Genomic DNA, 22,890 nt, shown 5'->3' with positions numbered 1-22,890 from the left:
CAGAATCAACACACGAAATGGATGAGGACGTTATGAATAGGAACCAAGAGTGAAGAAACTGGCAAGAAGCTTTCCTGCTGCCCGGCTGCATCCAGCTAGATCCGTCGCTGCAGAACATCACCAAATTTTCTAAAGAAACAGCTAAGCCTTTTGGCTATTCCCTACAACAAATAACTTGCTTCAGAGGCATGTCTGAGATTCGGAGGAGGCACCGCCGCAGGACAACTTTTAGGAGGGTCTGGTGCCATGAATAGTTTAGTGTACAGTGTGATTGCATGTTTTCGCTGGTGGAGGCTCAGCAAATGCGGAGGAATTGCAGATGAGCAGGCCTGTCAATTTCACAGCCCTCGCTTGGGTTTCAGGGATGGCGGTGAGGTGGTGCGTTCTTTATGCAATTGCACAACCCTCGGGGGAGTTTACTCTTCACTTAGGGAAATATAATGAGAAGAGAGCTTATTACACAGCAAAACTCGATCGATACAACAGGGCTATCACAATGAGAAATCATTATTAAGGGGTTTCAAAATGAAATGCAGGAGAAAGAAATCTTTGCTGGCTAAGGAACAGCATGAACTTCCCTGATCTCCCCGGTAAGTGATGAGACCCCATCACTTTTTTTTTTTAGCGTGTCTAGTGACCGCATAAAACGCATACAACGTCTGCTCATGAAATACAAGAACTAATGTGATATAAACGTTTTTGTGGCACCATATTGACCTTATTTCACACCTTTGTGTGATGTTTACATTTAGGGATCGATCACTAAATTAGCTCAAAATATTACTTGTTTTCTCTCACAAGCATTTAGTTTCATTTGAAAATACATTTTTCACCCCCTGGGGACGTATGGATTACTTATGACGGATGTTTGTGTTATTTCAAGCTTTTTTTACTGCCATTAAAAATCTAGGAAGAACCAAGATATACTTTAACAGAACTAAGCAGGGCCGTGCATGGGCGTGTGGTTCGGTGGCCGGAGCCACTGCCCCTCATCCTCTAAAGTGCCCCTCTAAACCCCACCCACTCCTCCGGGCAGTCATCCATTCAGGATCCCTAAAATACGTCTGTTAACACTCCGCTAAACATCGTCTCATTATCGATCTGATATAAATAACACCAAATTTGCAGTGATTGGCACACTTTGTGGAAAATGCCTTCACAAAGCTTACAGTTGTGAGGTACATTTCCCATTATCTATGTTTTTAGTTGAAACCAGTAATCTATAACATATATCATATAAATAACATCTTATTAAGACCAGATTAATAGGAGCCCAGATAGCAGGAGAGCATGTGTAATCCATTGAATCATTTGTAAATAATTAGAGCATTAGCATCGCCAAGGTCAGGGATCCAAGGGATTGCACATGCTCAGAAACAAATGTATAGTATAATGCAATGCTGGTCACATTGGATAAAAGCCTCTGCCAAATGCATAAATGTAAATATCACTTTTGCACCCGCAAATAATGTTGAAAGATTTTTGAAATCTTAATGTGAAAATGCTGTATTGGCAACTTTTAATCTTTTAAAAGAGTTAATAGAACAAGATAAAAAAATGTATTTACACATTTACTGAGTGCTATAGTGTGATAGTAGAAAACAGAAAGAGCATTTCTAAGAGCACGTGCTGTCTTCTCCTTCCCCAACCCTTAGTGCCCCTTTTTTGTTTCGGCCACTGCCCCTCCATTTTTCAGATTTTGGTGGACTTTTCTTCTAAGAAATCATGTAAATGCCACTCTTAAACCCCACCCAGAGCAGTGTGGACGGCATCCGTCAAAGTTCACCTTGAGTATGCTGGAACTTTAATAAGAGATCATGCTTAGCAGAACTAATGATATTAGGCTGGCACATACTTAGTCTCTTGAGTGAGGAGTATTTGTTGAGGTCAGCTTTCACGGCAGAGTCGTAGGAAGGGGGGAGGTGAGACAGGCTCTGGAAGGAACGAGAGAAGGACAGATCGTATGGCTCGGTCTGTGAGGTGAGGATACTGTTCATCCTGGTGCTCTCTGGAGGCGACACAAAAGAAACCATCGTATCTGTAACCAGGCAAAGGCACAATCATGCATTTCAAACATTTGCATTTGTAAAAATGGATGTGCACGATATTACATTTAAGTTATAAAAACCTAAAGGGGTCATATCATAGATTTTACTAGTAAAAGCTGAAGTGTGTTTTTTAACAAATATTGCTGCTTTCCTTATGAAATTGTGTATCTCCATATTGTAAGTCACCAACAGTATGTTTTACTGAGTTTTGCAAATGATAAATAGGGCTGTCGAATGATTAATCGCGATAAATCGCACCCAAGGTAAGCATTTACATAATCAATGTCTGTGTCCTGTGCATATTTCGTTTGTTTTGATTAAAAAAACGTACACATACAAGCACATATTTACAATATAAAAATGAATAAACATTTAGATATATTGTAAATGATTTGTAAATATAAATCATACATGTAAATATTTCCCACATATGTATACAAATGCAAAATGAATATGCATGGTATACAGACATATGTGATGCGATCTGGGAAAGCCTGTTGTGGTTTACACACAACTGGTGAGAATCGTGCATAGATACTCCTTAATCCTTCATGTTATGTAGTTTACTTTGATAGGTGAACTGTCTTTGTAGCGTTAAGAGAAGGATTTCTGGAGTGAATTTTGCAGCCCTGCCTTCATGTCCTTAAACATCAGCTATAGCAACAATAAATTGCTATTTTTCAGCAATAAACAAGTACATTCTGCGGCAATATTTTCAGATATGAAAGACAAGAAGTTATAGAATAATATTTTAATGAAGAAACAATTTTGACCAAAAGTTAACTTTCGATCAATTTTCTTATATTTCTGAAAACTTCCCAGTGCAACATCCGACGGCTTTTCCTAGATTGCATCACATATGTAAACACAAACTTTTATTCTGGATGCGATTAATCACGATTATTCATTTGACAGCCCGTAAAGTATTAAAAAGTTCTTGTCAACTGTGACAACGCAGTGTTTAATCATTTTAAAAGTAAAGCGTTTTTCCATTTCCTGAAAAACAGCAAATTTTAGACATCTGAGCTATGTGATGTTGATGATATGCAGATAATAATTAAAGTTATTAAGATATTTATATGCAACTATTAGTAAGCCGTTGGTACTTTGCAGGTCTCTTTAGCGACCCAACATGTGCCAAAATAACGCACTTCAGCTTAAACTTCTGCCCTAGAAGGAGATTTAGAATCTCTGCAAAACTGAAGCAAAATAAGTATTTTATAACCATTATCCACCCTGTCTCTGATCCTCTTTTGGCTGCTGGGCTTTTAAGACATTGCAACCTTTCGCAGACAGTGCAGAGCTGCTTAGACATGATCTGTCATAAAATATCAATTTTTTTGCAATGCATTACATTGTTACAGGTGTAAAAACTAATGCATTTTGGTTTGAAAATGATCAGGGCATTTGCAGGTGCTACACATAACCAGGATAATAACCAAAAACTGCCTCATTCGAATATTTTATTGTTTGGTTTTCTTTGACCCTGTAGCTCATGGGTGGAAGTCTGTGGGGATGTACATACAGAAAACATATCCGTTGAAGTTACTTCAAACATCAGATTTGAATCAGATTGACAATATGGGGAAAACATCGTGAAGTGGAATAAATCATAATAAGAGGCTATTGTGCATATTTACCAAACTTTTTTTCATTTCAGATTTCAAGTTCAATGTGATTAATGATATGACCCATATTATATTATGTAACATTTGTGGATGCTGCAATTTGTAATGTCACCAGGACACTAGTGTGTAGCATTAGGGAACATTTGTACAGGGTTTAGTGGCTATGGAACAACATCACAGTGGCTGAGTTATGGCCTGACCGATCATATTCTATCAGCTGTCTCATTGTTAATGGAGGACCCTGGTTTGGTGACTGATGTGATATGATGTGGACGTGGGAGTAGGGCGATGGCCCCCTGTCTCTCCATCCCTGCAGCTTTATACCCATCACGCCAGCCTAAGCCTGGTCGGACTGGGGTGAACAGCGGGCGAGCATCATGCCGTGGTTAAAAAAAGGGCTGTACCACAGCAATAGAGGATCTAGGATGAAACAAACACTCCGGGGAGCTGGTGGGTGAGAGGGTGGTTGTGTGGGGTGCTTGCAGTGGGAAAAATACGAAGGACAAGCAATGTTTATACAGCGCTTACTCCATTTTGCACTTTTTCTGTACATGCCATGGGGTTTAGTTGTTTTGAGGTGTGTGAGGTGAAAAACATTCATCTTCATTGGAAGGAAAAGGATAAACAGAAAAGAGAGAAAATCTATTACGATTGTGAATATGACTTACCGTGTCTTAGAGATCTGTGAGCTAGTCAATTCAATGAAAAACAAATGCAATTCAATAACATCACTGTGTAGAGAAAGCAAATTCAATGGAAATGGGGAAGGTGCTTTATGTATTTGTTACAATGAACTATACGTTTTAACATGATATTTTGCTCCCAAAGTACAGCATTCAAGACAATCACTGACTAAACTGGAAAACATACGGGAAAAATCGGAAATTTCAGCAAATGGGGCGGCAGAAATATACTATAAAATAACAGTATATCTTTTCAAATGACATATTTTCCATGTCGATCTTGTAAACTTGCAGTCTTTTGACGCCAGAAATATACAGTTAAAATTACTGTAAAATGTTCCCCGTAGAACTATATGCTTTTCTTATAAAATGTATCTTTTTTCTGTGATTTGACGGTTTTTGACAGTATTACAAAAATACGTGTACTGTAAAATAACAGGTTTTTATATTAAAGTTGAAAAAGCTTTAAAAAAATAACAGTAAAATGATGTAAAATTACAGTTTTTTTTAGTGTACGTATGGCAGTACGTAAGGACACAAGGGTCTGTGCTAATAAGGATCCTTGCTTGGACGCTATCCCTAGATTCTCACGTAGCGTCAGCGTCAACGCTTCTCATTTACTCTGAATATATGATGTCATGCGTTGCCGAACTGAATTGTGGGTCTGTCAGCGTCGCTTCACTGGCATTGTTTGCGTCAAGAAGTTTAACATTTCTCAATTTTTCAACCTTATGCAAATATCCTAGTGCAGGCACTAGTCAATTGCGTTCATGCAAGACTGGAGAACAATTTAACTGGCTGTTGTCACTATAAGGATCGCATCAGCCACCCTTCAGACACGCCCTCCGACCAGCGTTAACACTGACGCCCTATGTGACTGGCTGCAGTCAGAGCTCACCCTGTAATGCTTCAGACCATAGAAACATGCATAAGCTACATAAGTCATTATACATGACAAAATGTAGCTTGAGAATCCCTTTTCATTCGATGAATTAGCTTCTCTGTGTGAATGCATGAACAGACTTTGTCAATTAAATACTGATCCAAAGGGAAGCTTTAAGGCTTGTTGGGGGAAAGAGCTATCCTTCTTTTGACCCTCATCCTCCCCCAACCCAAGTTGGGCTGAAGTGGTTCACCAAAAGCAATGATTTAATCTGTGTTAACAAGCCGAGCAGTTGCTGCTGACTAGTGAGAACCTTCCCAGCCCCCACATTACAACATCAGCATCTGGAAGGTTAATAAACCATAGGGCATGCACAAACCCATCTTTCTTATCCATTTAACATCTAAATAGTGCTGGTTCTTTAGCTAATGCTACTGCAGGTCACAAGAGAACTCTTGCGAAACAAAAATATATGGGAATATAGTGGGAAATATAATGCAGTATGTTGAATAATACATTTCCATATGCTGGAAACAAGTTCTTATATTTTCCAATAAATGAAAAGCAATGTATGTATGTATATTATTATTTTTAAATATATTCACAATGTATTATTCTATATATTTTTTAAATATTACATGATTTAAAATATTTACAGCAATATATTGAAAACAATATTTATTTGCATAAAACGTTTTATTCAGTTGAGCATTTTTAAGCTTTTTCTATACGTATGATATTGTCAATGTCCTTCCAAAACCTCAGATTTTCAGGAATTGGAAACAACATGGTATCCTTTAAATTATTTAATCCTTTGTTGTCAAAGTTGACAAGCACTTTTTAATACTTTTTATTGGTTATATATATATTAGCAAAACCAATAGAAAACATTAAAGGGTGTCTAATAATAATAATTTATGACTAAATTTAAATCATGAAATGTGGAGACACCTTTCAGAGCTGTTTATCAGCACTTTCTGCTTGGAAATAAATATTTGCAAATAAAATATACTTTCCTATTTATCATCAAATTATTGAAGTATTTAATAAAAATGTGAAAATAATACATTGTTAACGTATAAAATATATTGAGTAACAAAAATGTTGTGCTTTCATATATTGAAAATATTGTATTATATTTTCCAATATATTCCCATTTATTTTTGTTTCTTGAGGGCAGGAAACACACAGTAAGGTTGCAGATTCGGCACCGGTGTTTTATCCCATTCCGTCAAAAAGGGGACCTAATGTCGGCACAGAACTAGATAATATCTGGGGAGAGATTGTTCAGTGTCCGAAGTGCTCTTTGAAACAGACAGGGTAAAACAAACAGTGCTTGGAAGATCCGGGCATAGAGAACTATAAAAGGCTTCATTTTAGGTGTGAAATATATAACTTGACACTTTGAGTGTCAGACTTATAAGCTCTGACATGTCAGAGTGGCCCAGGAAGGCACAATAACTCACAGCATGTCTTTGTCACATCTTACACTGCTTTAAAATTGCGTCCCCTCCAGAAAATTAAGTCAAACCCAAGGTTCTCATGTTTTCTTAGTGGCGATGGTGATGAAAATGGACAATGCCATTGATCTGTGTAAAATACCAATCACTATTGTATGCACGTGAATACTTAATGACCAGCGAAAGCTACAAAAATCCTACAACAGGATTGTTCCTGTGATATGGTGCTGTTAAATGAGAAACATGGTCCTTACCATTTTTAGGCGTTCGAGTTGGGCTACTAAGACCAAGATGGTTGTAGTTATGTTGATGGGCTCCTGCAGAAAAAGCAATGACACGTCTGATTTGGTTGCAAAGCAAACATAATCATGGCCGACTATGTGCTCTAAACCCGAGCGCGAATGCCCAAATGGAAGAAATGACCTTTAGCAGAAAGAGTACACATTAAAAGCAAAATAAGCGAAATGTCACAACATACACATGGCCAAAAAGTAATCTTAGTATAAAACCACAAGCATTCCTCCATTTGCTGATTTTACTGTTCTGGGAAGGTTTTGAAATGGATGTTTTGGTTATTTACTTCCATTCAAGTGCAGGAACATCAGTAAGGTGAGGTACTGATGTCAGGTGATGGAGTTTGGTTCACAGCTGGAGTTCAATGATGCTTGACAGGTTCAATTCAAAGCTAGTATAATAGTTCCTTGATGGACTGGAAGGGATAGTTCACCTACAAATGAAATTATTTTATTATTTAAACACCCTCACGTCTTTCGCAAACTGGTATGACTTTCTTCTGCAGAACACGAAAGAAGACATTTTAAAGAAAGTTAGTAAGCGCAAACATGTACTTCCTTTGACTTCACTGCAAAAAACGAAATTCTTGCAATTTTTTTTTGCTATTGTCTTGTTTTACTGTTCAAATATTTATCAATTCTTGAAATAGAATACAAAATGACATAACATATTTACAAGTGATTACAAACATGAATAAAATAAAGGTACACTTCACCCAAAAATAAAGATTCTGTCATCATTTACTCACCTTTGAGTTCTGTATACATTTCTTTGTTTATGCTTAAAAGAAACAAGCAAACTTTTTTTCCAGCGGGCTAAGAAACGCTTTCGAGTTTAAGCTCTTCATTGAGTACTTACGTTTATTTTTCTTTCCATGTGCAGATATTTCTGCTTGTTTTAGACATGAACAAAATTTTTATAATGTCACTTTTAATCTCACTTTCCTTGTCAAGTAAATATATTTAGATTTTTTTATTTGTATTTATATTTGTACTGTTCTTTCTCAAAATATCTTCTATTTGTTTCTCAAAGAAGAAACATGAGGGTCAATACATGATGACAGAAATGTAAATTTTGGGTGAACTTTTCCGTTAATGAGCGTGGAAAGGTAGTGTTGGAACAGAAAATGGTCCCACTTCCTCAAAAATTGTTTGACTAAGAAAATCGCAGAGCTATATGCTTAATTTAACGCACCTGTTTCAGCTGAAGTAGACAAACCCGATAATTAATTCCCCACGCATTTGGCCATGTAGAAATATGCATCAGCAACAAACAACTCATTTACAACCAAAAGAGTTGCAGGAAACAGAATGCGTTATTATTAGTGATATATTGCCGCAGTAATGAGAATGTGCAATACGCTGCATACGTTGATGTGTGTTAGTTCCGCATATTAGAAACGCAAGAGATTATCATCATCAAGCATGTAATTGAAAGTTCATGTGGACGCAGATTCACCAGTTGACAGCCCTCCTTTCAAGACCTGTATTGCAGAACCGAAGTAGCTTTTTCATCTGTCATCAAGTCTGCCACGAGAGTGCGAATCAGCGAGTGCCGTGTTTTTACGCTGCGGGAAGTAGATGCGCTCGGCGGAGATTGCTTTGCGATGGGACGCGGTGCTCGTAAGGATGCTGAGAAAGACTACCGCAGCATCCAGCGCGAGGACTGCGGTGTGGCGAGCAATGATGAATGACAGCTATTTCAAGCTGGCAAAGATGTGCTCATGAAGCCGCGTGATAAATGGGGGAATACTAGAGGGAGCACAGCGTCATGCTCGTCTGGATATCTGCTGTTGTGCCTGTTTAAAAATGCATTAGCGTGACTAGTTTAACATCCATTTACATCTGTCAAGTAGCTTGGATGACTGAGGACCCCCGTTTCCATAGAATCGGAGTCAATCGGTTCTGTTATTCTATGTGATGAGGATGTTTGCGCTTCCCTGTAGTTTGTGCATTATGTATTTATTTGAAGACAGGGCGTTAAATTATATTAACCTCTCAGTGGATTACTTCAATCTACACTCCAACTCAAGGACGTCTTTATCTAACAAAAGACCAAGAGAAGGGTCCTTTAGGACATTCACCAACCTTACATACCACTAAAGCCCCATCAGTAAGTTTTAAGAACAGTGTTACTTAAAACTCATTTAATACTAGTTTACCGAATGTAACCGAATGTTAATATGTAACTCTCAACTTCTGTTTTATATGCACAGCAAAGTAAAGTCATTTTTAATACCCCCCTTAGTTACAAAAAACCTGTGCATAGAAAACAATGTCTCATCCTAATCCGTACTTCGAACATCACACTGTACCTCTCCGACATGTGATTAAAACTGACAAAGTAAAAGTTAAGGACCACTTATGAGGTCAAAATGTCCAAAACCTTCTAAGGTCCACTGCGTTCACGCGGCACGTATGAAAAGCCAGATCTCAAAGCTCAGCCGTGAGCTCTAATTAATAAGAAGCATCGTCCAGTTCAATGATCCTGCTTTAATCTGGGGACCAATTATTTGGTTTTGAGGAGCCGGTTAGTTGAAGTCTGGCTGCGGCCATGAGGTCCTCTCTCTCAGCCAATCACAAACCAATATTCTGTCAGACTCTCTCTCTCAGCATATGTGCCAATTTGGTCCCTCGGCCTGAATCTCTAAAGTCATTTAGTCAACTAGAAGGGGCTGGAGTGGATTGCTCATAACATTGCGCGGGTCCGAGAGGTTAATGGCGAATATAAATAGCTTGAGGATATCGTTCGAGGTCTTCATCGCGAGAAAATTCCAGTTAATTTATGAACCAGGTAATATGCTGCATTGTATAACCAGCCAGCTTTAAAGATGATAATAAAATCGTCATCCAGAGCTGTGTCGGTTTAAAAAGCTGTTAACTGTATATCATTTTAACATCCACCTCGTTCTGTGAAGAAATGCACTTTGGATGAATCAGACACCACGAATGTTGATGTGGTCTTTTGCAACAAAAACAGTACGGCTGGCAAACCGATCCCGATTCAAATCTGATATAACCTGACAACAACACTCATGCCAGTATGAATAGTAATGTCCAGATGGCCCAGCAATGATTCAGTAATTTGACATTTCTGTTGCAATTTTACTAGGGAATGAAATGTTTAAACATCATCGACTGGGGTAGCTTTTGCCATCTTTTTACACACATTCCTGAAACGTTTTCACACATCAGTAGCATAAAATTACAAACATGTGATACACTATCTAACTGAGCTCGTGTTAGAAAATAGTTTGAGCTATCAGTATTATTCTGTGAGCTTTGAAACAAATCAGAAAATCAACAATCATAACAGCAATACAAAAAAGTAAGTAAAAGCCTACATATAAATACGTTCAATTTAGTTAATTTCTGGGCATGCTTACGCTTTTCTCTAAATGAAGTTAAAAAAACATCAAAAGTTTTCAGAAAAAAACAAGAAAAGAGAAAACAAGGTCATGTGAGAACATTTGCATGAACAGCTGTGATGCCTCCAGTGCAATGTTCCCTCATGTCTCAGTCCAGCCTCATGTTGTCAAGAATTAACAGCATCCTTCATGAATACAATGTGTCACAATCTAAGGTCAGTAAGTATTCGGCATGCCAAGCACATCAAACAGCAAAAAAATACACGTTTTTTGTCACAAGAGCTGGCTTTACATGATAGAAATATCAAAGAAAAACTGACAAATAGTCACAAAATCCCAAAACAGATAAAAACTAAAGCAATGAGACTGACTCATATTCTGGAAGACACTCAAGCCCCCTCTGCTCTCAAGAGGTGATGCTGTTCAGACTAATGAGAGGCCGGAAGGGATTGAGACAGCGTCGACGTGAGAAGGTGGGAGGGCTTGAGAACAAGAACTCCACGTTCCCTTCCAGAAGTTGTGTCTGTTTATGCACCTGCTCTAAATGCACATATATGGCATTCTATTACCAAAGCAGTGCATGAAGAGCTGCTCAGAGGCACTAATGATCTTGTGGGGGAACAAGGTCCGCCCCAATGGACCTGCTGACAGTTTGAATCCAAATGGCATGCCATTTTTCTCTGTTTTGGACAAACGCAAAGCCACTGGGGTTTGGCATTTAACCACTGACAAAAACGGTTAACATTTAATTGTGAAATGTTAAATGCCATTACAGCTCAACACGTGTGGAAATTTTCCTTATAGTTTTTCTGAAGTAATTTTTGCTCATGGTTTGTTCTATCCTGGAAATTCTTTTTAATTTGGGTCTGTTGTGTAATTGAGACATATAAAGTTGCTAATAGCAAACCAGTAACATCATCTGCCAGATAGAGTTCTTTATCATTTACATTATATTCCTCAAGCAAAGCTTTATTTGCTTTAAAAATGTTGTGTACATTGACGAATGCATACTGATTTGGCTCTCCAAGAGATTATAGAACTTCTCTCTTGGGATCTGAATGAAAAGTACTCCACTGACTCATTTAGCAAAACCACACACATTCCAGCAATTTCACGGACACTGACCCATACCCAGAAGCGTGCACTCGAAACTAAACAGCATGTTTAAGAGTCTGTGAGCAACTGATAATGATAATAAAATACAGAACTTATAAACAGAGCATTTTACATGTGTTTTAAGTTTGGTGAAAGTGATACATTGGTTTTATTCCACATAAGCAAACGTTTTATAACTGTGTTTAATAATAACCTTGTAACAACATGTAATAAGCATGTAATGACAACAGTTGACTTCAAAATTGTTCCATATTTTAAAAACAAATACAAAATGCATTAACAAAGTTATAAGGAGATCCTTTTTTCGCTTGCACATACCAGGTTCGGTGATGCCCGCCGAAGTCTTCTTTTGCCAGGAGCATCATCACGTTGCCCACAGGGATAAGCACAGATTTTCCTGATGTCTTCTTTAATTAATAAGAAGTAACATCATTCAAAACTGTCTTTATCCCTGCGCTAGCATGTGTGCTCCTCTGTGTGAAGAAGCCAGAGGCGCTCTGAAGCCGAAGCAATGGAGAAAGAAGCAAAGTCCAGAGGAACAAAGACACTACAGGGGTGCAGATTAAGCAGGAAAAGAATGCTTGGCTTTCAGAGACGTTACAGAACAAAGCTCTAATCAACCATTTTCCACAGAGCTACATGGTGAGGAGTGAGTTTTACACAGACTTACACATCCACCACAAACACAGACAAAGGGCATAGGCAGAGGCCGAAGGAAAGAAACAGTCAACTACACAAAATTGGCATTCCTACCATGGTGACTTTGAGAGCGGACCGGCCAGTGCTTTTCCCCTAGAAGACACAACCAGGCAGAGTGAAGGTTTGAGTGAGTGAGTGAATGAATGAATGAGAAAAGTCTGTGGCACTAAATACAAGCACACTTTGTGGTGAGGGAGTGAAATATCCATTATACTCTGATCTCTGGGAAGGGGAGGGTACCATTTATTTTAAGAATTGTCGCTACGAGAAGAGATTAATGTCTAAGTTGTCCTTCCGCTTGGCAAACAATGGCTTTAGACTAAATTAATTAGGATAGAATGAATCAGTGTGCAGCTACGCAAGAGAGACTGAAGTCGTGGTGAAAGAAATGCGTCATTTAAATGAATGCATTCTGACAAATGCTGTAATTATTTCTGCGAGCATGAAACAACATACATTTGAATGACTTGGAAATAAACATCAGAAAAAAAACATTCTGAACAAACACAAAGGGGTGAATTCATTAAACGGCCGCCCCACTTTTATTTTGAAAAGCTCGCATTCCACTCTACCCAGGCACTATATATGTTGAAATAACGCTGTGATGTGAACATTGTCATTCTTTTTAGTTTCTATGTAAAATTTCTTCTTTAAGCATAGTAAAAACTTTTGCGCTATTATGGCACATTCAAGGCATCATTTATGGACTGACACAATGTCAAGTGCATTTGAGTTTTAAAAAAACAGTTCAGGTGCCTGGTGCATTGATGCTGTGCATACTGCATCCTCCACAGTCGAGCACTCAAAACCAGATTTGAAGATGAGAAGTTGCATGTGTTATTTAAAGATTTGGTAACAGATGCAGTCAATCTCATATGAATCTTGAGTACCTATACAGTAGTATTGCATACTTCGTATCAAATCGGATCAAATCTCTTAGCTGTATGATTATTTCCGGAAAAAGATGAGCATGCTCTTTCTCTCACCCTTGGACATGCTCTTTCTCTCGCTGGATGATGCGTGGGCGTGTTTTTTCCAGGAGAATTGCCCAATAAGGGACAAATAACCATTGTTACGAAATGGGAATCTATGTTCGAAAAAAGCTTTCCGAAACCTGTGCGAACTCTGGCGGAGTGAATAGAGCACAGAAATACCACATCGTACGTTCAACTTGTTTTTTGAAAAACCAGCACGTTTAACAGTGCAAAGAAGTCAGAATGCATGAAAAAGCATGTCACCTCCACTTTGAGTACAAATTTGGTGCGCGCTTAAACAGCAAAAACACGAATAAAGCACGCTACCAGTGGACGCTTGTCACTTTTAGCGAATTCCCCTTAAAATAAATTATTCTTTCTTTCAGTGGATGTACATTTTTGCACACAAACAATTCATACAATAATTTGTTCATATTAGACAAGGAAGGTATCAGACAACCCTTAAATCCAAGATAACAGAAAAGTCAATGCTTTAAAAATGTTCACCTTGTATTTTTGAAATATTTGGACTGACGTCTCATGTTCTGAGTATTGTTCTGTTTCTCTTTGTACTATGTCTATGACTAACATTCCCATCTTTGTGGCACAGAATGACTGTCAGAGTTAGAAAGGCCTGTAATCTGCTCCTAGTTTATGGCAGGATAATAGTTGACTTTAGTATTCACATAAAATCTGAGGTGGCACAAAAACTCAATTTCACCAGTACAGCACCCTGAATTATGGTCTCGACACCGTCTTACTTTCTTTTATCAACATCCGGCAAGCCACCTACCGTTTGGCAATACGATATAACTGATTTTATCAAAGTGAATCTCCCATTCAGCTAACTAGATCTTTCCGAAGCACCTACGTGGTTTATGAGTTTTTTCATAAGCTTTAGGTTTTGGTTAACGCTGTACCTTCTAGTGATCAAAAATGGAGGCGAAAAAGAAAGAAAAAAGGAGTGAGATGAAAAGCTAGAATGATGTAGCGAACATTAATGCGCTGTTTTCACAGGCTAGCAGAGGTGTAGCGCTTTGATCCATCATTATTGATTACATTTCAGCCTTTTTTAACCCACCACCCTCACAAGTTCAGAAAAGAGGGGTTTCAATTTCTCGGTGAGATTCAAACTGCAGAAGCAATGGCGTTGTCCGGCAACCCACTCCGGTTGACCCTCTGTAACCGGTCACTGTTCTACAGGAGGTTAATACCGGAAATCTCTGAGGTGTGGAGTTTTGCTGAAGAACGGGTCACATTGTTAGATTCACTCTATGGAGAAAGTGATGTTGATGTATCGCATTCCTCATAAAACATCTGTCTTTGTTTTTTATTACCATTTTTGACATACACCAGATTTTAGATGAGTTTAATGCTCTGTTAAGTGTAAAAGTACAATCTGGGAGTCACAGAACTATGAAGCCATATAATGCATATTAACAACTAATGCTTATTGCAACACAAATCCTCTGCTTTGAATGTTTAAAGTTTCATTTAAGGCTGTTAATGTATTTAATACACAAAAGGAAAGAATCTGTTGCAGAGAGGGAATCTTTTACGTTGCAAGCCAGATTTAAACTCATGCTTCCACGTGAGCACCACAGCTCAATATGTCAGAGTACATGCACAAAACAACAGGTTCAATCCCCAATATAAGGACAAGTCCCACCTCACATGTGTCAGAACATGTGCACTACCCATTAAGTCACATCTCCGGTGCAATAGCACCTTGTCATTTGACTCTCTGTCTGTAACAGAGCTTGTATGGTTTTGGGAAAAATTGTGCTTTTATGTTACAGCAGCATTTTTCCTGGTAAGATTAAAGTCACCCGTATGGGCCATTTAATCTAAAAAATAATAAACTCCAAAAGCACGTTTGATGGTGTCCCACCTGACCCCACACAGACTGAATGCCAGATGCTCCGGGGCTGTGGAATGACACCTGCCTTATACTTGTGAAGGGCAGAGACTGTCTGAATCAGAGAACCATTAGGCAAGAATTGCAATAGAGATGCAGACAGCCAATGAGGCGAGGCAACACAAAGATGTCACCGAGGTACTGACAGAACACCGTGTGCTCCAACTGCCCACCAGATTCATTCTCTCTCCACGACAGCAGTCAATGTTCACAGAGATTTTCATTTAGATTGTGACCCTAAGTAAACAGGACTCTTCTTTCATTTGATATTACTTTTACTCTGTACAACACATTTTGACTGGTACATTTTCTTGATATTTTGTGATAGTGGTTATTTAATACAGAAGTGTTTGAATGTAATTTCTGAGGAGATTTACATTTGTGTTTTATTTATTTATTTATATACAGTTAAATTATATATTTTTAAAATTGACAGAATAACTATTTATTGTAAGGAATACATAAAACTAATGTAATTAAATGCTGGATGACTTTTAATGGTGGGGAAGTAGCTGTTCACATAACAGACAATATACAGTAATATGTTTTATTTTATTTTATAGAACTAAGTGATACGTTTAAGATTATAAATAAATGTTATTATTATTTTCGTAAATAGGTAATCTCCTTCGGCAAAGAGGCGAAAACATGACGACATCTTAGTCCTCTCTAAGCCTCTGTAGTGCTTCGAAATGGAAGGGTGGAGTGAGCCGTTGGTTGCATTTCGCAACTTCACCGCTAGATGCCGCTGAATTTCATAAACTGGACCTTTAAGGCTAGACAATTTGAAAAGGATTGTTTATTATTCTATTAGGGTCACGTAACATCTCTTGAAACAAAATAAAAGCACTCTGTTTATCCTGAAGGTAGAAAAACAGATCGCTAAAAAGAAACATTCAAATATACAAACAACTCATTCACAAGGAACAACAGCGTTTCGATATTTTCAGCATCTTCAGTTTGAAATAATAGAAGCACCACTTTCTCTCTAGGCATGCAGACGGGAAAAAGCAAAGACCACTGCTGTCTCAATTCCCTTACACCCCCACAGCGCTACAGTGAACACGCCAGAAACCGGAGCCCAGCCATTCTCACTACAGTCAGTTAAAAACACAGCTTGTTATTTACGAGCTTGGTTTGTCTGTGCATGGCCGTCCTAAGTATCTTAAATCAACACTTGCTGCGATAAGCACTCGGTTGGAGTAATAACTCACATTAATTAAACATCCGGCACAGCGGCTCACTCACAGGGGGCCTTTTGTTCCCAAGCAAAGAGCCTCACTTCCATTAGCATATTAACAAATCAAATCAATTGCCATCCGGGTCTGTGTGCACATGTGACTGTACCTGTAACGTGGAGGAGAAGCTGGTGTGCTGCGTGTGACAGTTCTTGGAAATGTGCTTACGTGTTATTACTGTCAGACCCATGGATGTGATTTTTTTGTTTTACGTCCTTCACTGTTTCCTCATTTTGTGTTGCTCCTCCCACTTTCCACCGGTTCTATTGATTAACGACAGGTGTCATCAATAAACATCACCGTTGACTCCTCTTTCCCGATTGGTCAGCAGGAGGCTGAGTACCAGCAATCACAGACATAAACCGTGTCCATAACCGCTCGCTCTCTCTTATGTTGTGCACTTTACTGCCCTGCAAAGACAAAAGGCAGTAACTTCATTTTTGGTCGAAAATTTGTTATTGCTATTTTTGGTACTTCCAAGACCTCTTTTATCATGTGGATTAGTATCTTGAGTACATTGGGTTGTTTTTCAAGAACATAATGAGTTGAAACTTTGAAAAGCCCATGAGAAGATAACAAATAAAAACATTTAAAGTCATTTTTCACAGTCCCACACTCCCGCGAGTTAAGGTCTTTTGCCTTTGTAGGGCAGTATACTGGTGTCCACCATTTTGTAGTGGTGTCTGAAATCTGAGTAAAGAATTTTATTCTCTACATCCGTTCACTCTTATTTACCGAATGTCCGCTTCAGTGCTGTCCAACGCATCCGTTTCAGAAATCGCTTAATTATTTTGTTTGACCTTTTTCCAATATAGTGGACTAAAAATGTGATTCGCTTTATAGGGAATAGTGAAGGAGCAATTTTGGACAAAGCAATAGGTGCTGTGTTAAGCACTTTGGCCTGTTGCTGCGATGGGTCAGCGGCGCCACCATAATGGGAATTGCAACACAGCTCTATAAACGCATACAAGTGAATGAAAGAGCATTTCTTGTCATGGCAACTCTCGACCTACAATTTTAGCATGTTAGTGCACATGAAATGACAATGTTTTTGGTCTTGGAGTAACTAGGTCTACTTGATCTACTTGTACAATACCCCCTTAAACAGATGTGGACAGGTGGAGCCGGGGGTGGAGGTGGGTGATTGTTAGCTCTAATAGTAGCTCTAATAGTGTCCTACGCCATGCCACCTCCATACGCCATGCTTACCTCACAATACCTCACAAGACCACTTCACTGCAGCGATAAAAGCAGCATGCATTGCCATTGGCTATGAATTACCTGAAAAGCCTAATAGATTGATTCTACTACAAGCTTATTGGCTGACGGATCTCAAAACTGGGAACTATCACCCAAATAAAGTTTGTCAAGGTTTATAAATAAAATAAACAGCAAAATGTATGCAAGGTTTTTTTCAAGATTACAGGAAGGTTATAATAATTGGAAGCACGTCCAAGATCTGAACCCTAGACCTCTTCCACCTAAGCAAGAATCACACCTAGATTTCTGATGATGTACTGGTATAACAAGAGTGGACAAAGGTTCAAAAGTCAGCCATGGAAGTATGCGGTACGCAAAAACCCCAACATACGATCCAGCGGTTTATGGAAACTGGAAACCTTTGGATGAGGTAGTTTTCACACAACAGATACAACAAGTCGTCTGCTTTCAGGAATGAAATCAGGGAACACGGATTGTGACGATTCATTGTAGTTAGGAAAGCAGTGTGTGAATCCTTAGTCTTCTGCATACTAAACATGAGCAGTTTAATTGGGCATGGTTGCTTGCTGGTGTATTCTGGGTATAGTGCATATTTACCATTCTAATTTTATTTGCAGAATTATGTATGATTTCCTCTGTAATGAATAAGTGCATGTCAAGAAGTGTGAAAAGTTTGACTTAAAAAACATGCATGCTATGCCTCCGTAAATGCTAGCAACTGATGATATTCAAATTCTGAATAACAATCTGCGATGATAACATAGTCAGTGTTGGGTATTTACGATCATATTCACAACCATGTGTGACTCGAATTTGTTATGTTTATACGGGCAAAAAAACAAAAGTCAAACGTTTTCTATTATCACAATAACTGTGAATAATGTATTTAACCAATGACAGCACTCCAAACAGGACTCACAGTGTTTTGCTGATGTGTGAACGAAACCAGAGAACCAGGAAATTAGCAAAAGAGTGAGAAAGATAGAGACGGGAAGAGGAAGAGAAGGAAGGTGAAGCAACAGAAAAATAGACGTAATGTGTTGTGACATTTGTGGCAAATGTTATTTTGGCACTTTCCACTGAGCTACACGTTAAAATGTTAAAAGGTGGTTTTAATTCCAGGAATCAGCTATTTGCTTGTTGGCAAGCTCATTATAGAGGAAAAAGGGCCGTGGGAGGCAATATGAAACGATACCACTGATGATAGAAGTCATTGCTGTACTTACGTTCGGGCCTGCTGATGTATACCGGTGTTTTTTTCTTTGTGCACCGTGATGAAGCACAAAAATATTTCTCAAGCCAAGTCACCATTAGAAAAGCGCATGACAAATGGACAAAAACATGTCTGACCTCTCCAAATTCATTCCGGTCAGCCGTCTGCGTTTACGAAACGGGCATGCCATTGAAATATGAGAGTGTCTTGTCTGAGAGCACCCAAATAAACACTAATGCATGTGTGTCTTTAAATACATTTCCTTAAGGGTCTAGAATTTTCCAAACTTCCTTTGTATCCAGTAAGTACTGTTGCTATGCAAAACTAAGGAAAGGTTTGACATGTTATGTAAAGCTATCATTCTCATGATGTACACACAGGTGAGATTCAGTTCTGTTACTGCCCCATGTGATCAAGTAGGATAACATTTCTTTATGGTATTTAGTACCGAATGCAAAAGGGACTTGACCCCCAAACAAGGTCAAGAAAACTAATTTAATTGAAACATCCGACTTGAGCTCAAATAAAAGATTTAGGCATGAGATGTCACGTCTCGCTAGAAATGATTCCATGAATAAGAATTTGTTTCCACAAAAGAGGGGAACATCAAATTAAAATCTTGACATACTCACTGGGAGATTCAATTTTCTCATCTCAGATGGCCTTTTCATGAACAACAGAGACAGCACAAAAGACGCGGTTAAATATTTTTAATTTGTGAGTTTTGCCTGTTGGTTTTTTGTTGTTGCTTTACAGCTTTGATAAAACCGAATTTTCTTTCTCGTTTTGTTGCAGTTTTGCTTTTCAGGGGTAGACAGCTTTCAACCTCAGCTTTTGTTAGTGTATCACCTTGAACGTAACTTTCAAACTAAACCAGTGCAGCAAAGAGCAAGCATCGTCGTTCAATTCCTCAAATATATACATGTACAACTTTACAAAAATGTGGACATTGTATGAAGGTCACTTTTGATGAAAGCGTCTTCCAAATGCAAAAACTGTTTCACACCCTTACATTCCTCTATTAACAACCTCTGTGTATGCACACACTGTCATTAAACCAATACGTAAAATCTGAGTTAATGAAACAGCAAATGCTGCTTTATCTAGCTCAAAACCACAAGACCAGAAGTCGAAAAGCAGCAGTGGAGCAGTTCACAGAGACTGTGATTACAAAAGCAATAGGAAGCAAAGAAAAGATAAGTAAAACAGCGTCATTTAGATAATGAAAACAATAAAAACATCCAAACCATGAATGGAACTAGCAAGCCACGAAGGCTGCATTGCCGACTTAAACAGCCATGATAGAGAAGCTGCCTTAAAGGGGACAAATAAAGTGCACAACATTTGTCTTTAGCTTTAATTAGGATCTATAAAGTTAAATATTTAAAATGCATTCACTCTTTAAATGGGAGCTTGGAAGTGCAATGGAATGAAACGGAACGCAGATGTCGTGAAGCACACTTTCAAAAATTGAACTACATCTCATCAGTGTGGCCTGCAGTCATGTGCGAGACACATAGAAAACTGCGAGCTGTCTCTTGACAAGATGTCCGTATAGTGGTTGCTCAGAAAAACAAATACAAAACAGCTCTTATCAAGAATGTGTCATGGTTGTGTTATCTCTCTCTGTATTTTGTGCAAAATTGTGCCAGTACATTCATTTTATGACAAAACAAATTCAATTTTCAAAACTAAAAAATGTACGGCTTGGACCAAATTATGGAGACTCCTTCAAAACCTTTTACAAACCAATGCCAATGCTATAAACAGAAATCTGGTTTTGGATGAATGAGATTTGTGACTCAGACAGTGGCCGGTGTTTCACTGTTTCCAGTAGTGCTCTTGCTATAATTAGATATTGCTACAATATAACATCGTTTCGATTTATTTAGGACATTTTGGCAAATACAAATTTTGATAAATTTAAAAATCGAATTGAGTTTCTTTCTTCTGTCAAAATATGTGCACTTCACAGCTCACAGCGGGGCATTGGATCTATAATGTAGAAAATGTAGGGTTGACCTCTAATGTTTGTGCGCAAAGTGACCTGCATCCCAATCAACCCCAGAGGCTAAAATGCACTTTCCCTGGGCACATTCAGGCATTTTGAAGTCAGCCAAAAACACGAGGGCTCACAACATCCCACAGCGCCTGTGAAAACACATTTCGGCATTGCATTTACAAATGGCATAACTGAGTCAATCAAAATACACAGAGTACGCTGCAATTTAAAGTCAAAAATTGTGTCGCTATGCCACTTGCAATGAGACGGTCCAGATAGGATTAAATCCCTAGCACTGATGCGAGCTTAAAATTTGTGCGTGGCCTTTCAGTGCAAAACCCTGTATTATTTACCGAACATCCAGTTAAAGCGATAGTGCATCCAAAAATGAAAACTCATGATTTACACACCATACAGTTATATTTAGTTTGGTTGAACACAAAGATATTTGGAAGAATGCTTGTGACCAGCCATTGTTGGACACCATTGACTACCATAGTAGGAAAAATGACAATGGTTGTCAAAAGTGCCCCAGTTCTCTTTGGTGTCCTACATTCATCAAAATATCTTCTTTGTGTTCAACGGGTCAACATTTTTTCTACTATGGTACTCAATGGGATCTGAGAACTGTTTGGTTATAAGCATTCTAACAAATATCTTTCTGTGTTCATCAGAACAGTTATTTATACAGGTTTTAAAAACGTTTTGGGTGAACTATCCCTTTAAACCATAAATGCTGAAATACCTCATAAAAATAAAGGTGCTTCATAGCAATGCCAAAAAAGAGCCATTTATGGTTCCACAGAGAACCATTCAGTAAAAGGTTCAGTCTTTTCCTACCTTTTTATAATCTGAAGATCCTTTGGTAACACTTTCTATGAAGCCTGCATTTTTACTGCATTATAAGGGCATTAATGCATTATAAGGTGTGCATAATGAAATATTAAGACCACCTTATAAAGCATTTGGAATGTTTATAAGAAGAGTTTGCATTTGTCACTTTACTTTAAGCTGTAAAAGTCTATTCGTAAGCTGTAGTAAGATATTATACAATGTCAAAACAGACGTAAAGTACATTATAACTATGGTAAGTATGTGGAGTTTATCATGTGTCATACATCTCAATACACTTAAGTTTTAACCACAAATAAGCAAGTATTATAACATTAAAACCAATGTTTTATTATTCATGACATGATACAATGCCTTTTGTAAGGTTATTTACCAATGTTATTATGCATCTGTTATAATGCAAATAGGTTGTGATTATAATACATCATAATAAATTATAAATGCAGACCTTAGATTATTATACACGTAAAAGTTATAACCCCAAATAGGTCTGTATTATAATATATTGTAACTGTTGTTGTTATTATTTATAAGACAGTATAACATACTATAAGGCTATTTAAAAGGCATTAGGCATACTTTATAATGCATTAAGAATGCCCTTATAATGCATTATAAATGCAGGCTTCATTGAAAGTGTTACCGATCCTTTTTGCCACAAAGAACCATTTCTGAAACAGACAGGTTCTTCGGATGTTAAATGTTCTTTATGGAACCATTTAGACAAAAAGAGTTCTTCAAAGGCATCGTGAAGCACCTTTATTTTTAAGAGTGTAATAGCGATATGCCACAGAACCTTCGCCATTGCAGTATGTGTACACGTTTGTTCATCATGGCATACGAATCAATGGCACAAATGCATGTTCTGCATTTAACAGAGCCAATTCCTGGTGCTTGGATCACAGTGGTTGTGTGATGCACAGTCCCAGATAATCTGCAGTATCCAGAATATTCTAGCACTCTGCAAACTGGGGAATTATGTTGTGCAAATTGCATTCAGCGCTAAATTTTGGGCCTTGTTTGCTGCATTACCTGATTTGCATAATGCCTTTAGTGAATAGTGTGTAAAAAATAAGCAGACAGCATGTGCATGGGCAAATAAACCACGCTGTCAGAGGGTGTAATTCATACTCGGCGTATCCCTTTGGTGAGTGTCTTAAAGATCAGTGCACGGTATTGCAATGACAGGGTCCCAATTGCAATGATCTGATAGCCATTATTGTTCATGCTTTGTAATGGAGAGGAAGCATGTCAATCAATATAGTGCCTGAAAACATCCATATGGGCTCCATGG

General features: G+C 38.2%; 1 protein-coding gene across 1 annotated transcript in view; it reads right to left on the bottom strand.

Annotated features, from left to right (window-relative positions):
• The window catches only part of LOC306905282 (shisa family member 6), a 53,670-nt gene that overhangs the window by 4,977 nt on the left and 25,803 nt on the right, over positions 1–22,890 (bottom strand). The window contains exons 5-8 of the mRNA XM_079475778.1: positions 12,233–12,271; positions 6,957–7,019; positions 4,345–4,365; positions 1,856–2,008 (exon numbers count right to left, since the gene is read on the bottom strand). Of these exons, the coding sequence (XP_079331904.1) occupies positions 1,856–2,008; positions 4,345–4,365; positions 6,957–7,019; positions 12,233–12,271 (276 nt within the window). The remainder of the gene's footprint in view (positions 1–1,855; positions 2,009–4,344; positions 4,366–6,956; positions 7,020–12,232; positions 12,272–22,890) is intronic.

The sequence above is a fragment of the Barbatula barbatula genome, assembly GCF_947034865.1.
Source record: "Barbatula barbatula genome assembly, chromosome: 16".
Classification (NCBI taxonomy): Eukaryota; Metazoa; Chordata; class Actinopteri; order Cypriniformes; family Nemacheilidae; genus Barbatula; species Barbatula barbatula.
The sequence above is the reverse complement of the archived record's forward strand: the minus strand, read 5'-3'. Positions and strand labels throughout refer to the sequence as shown.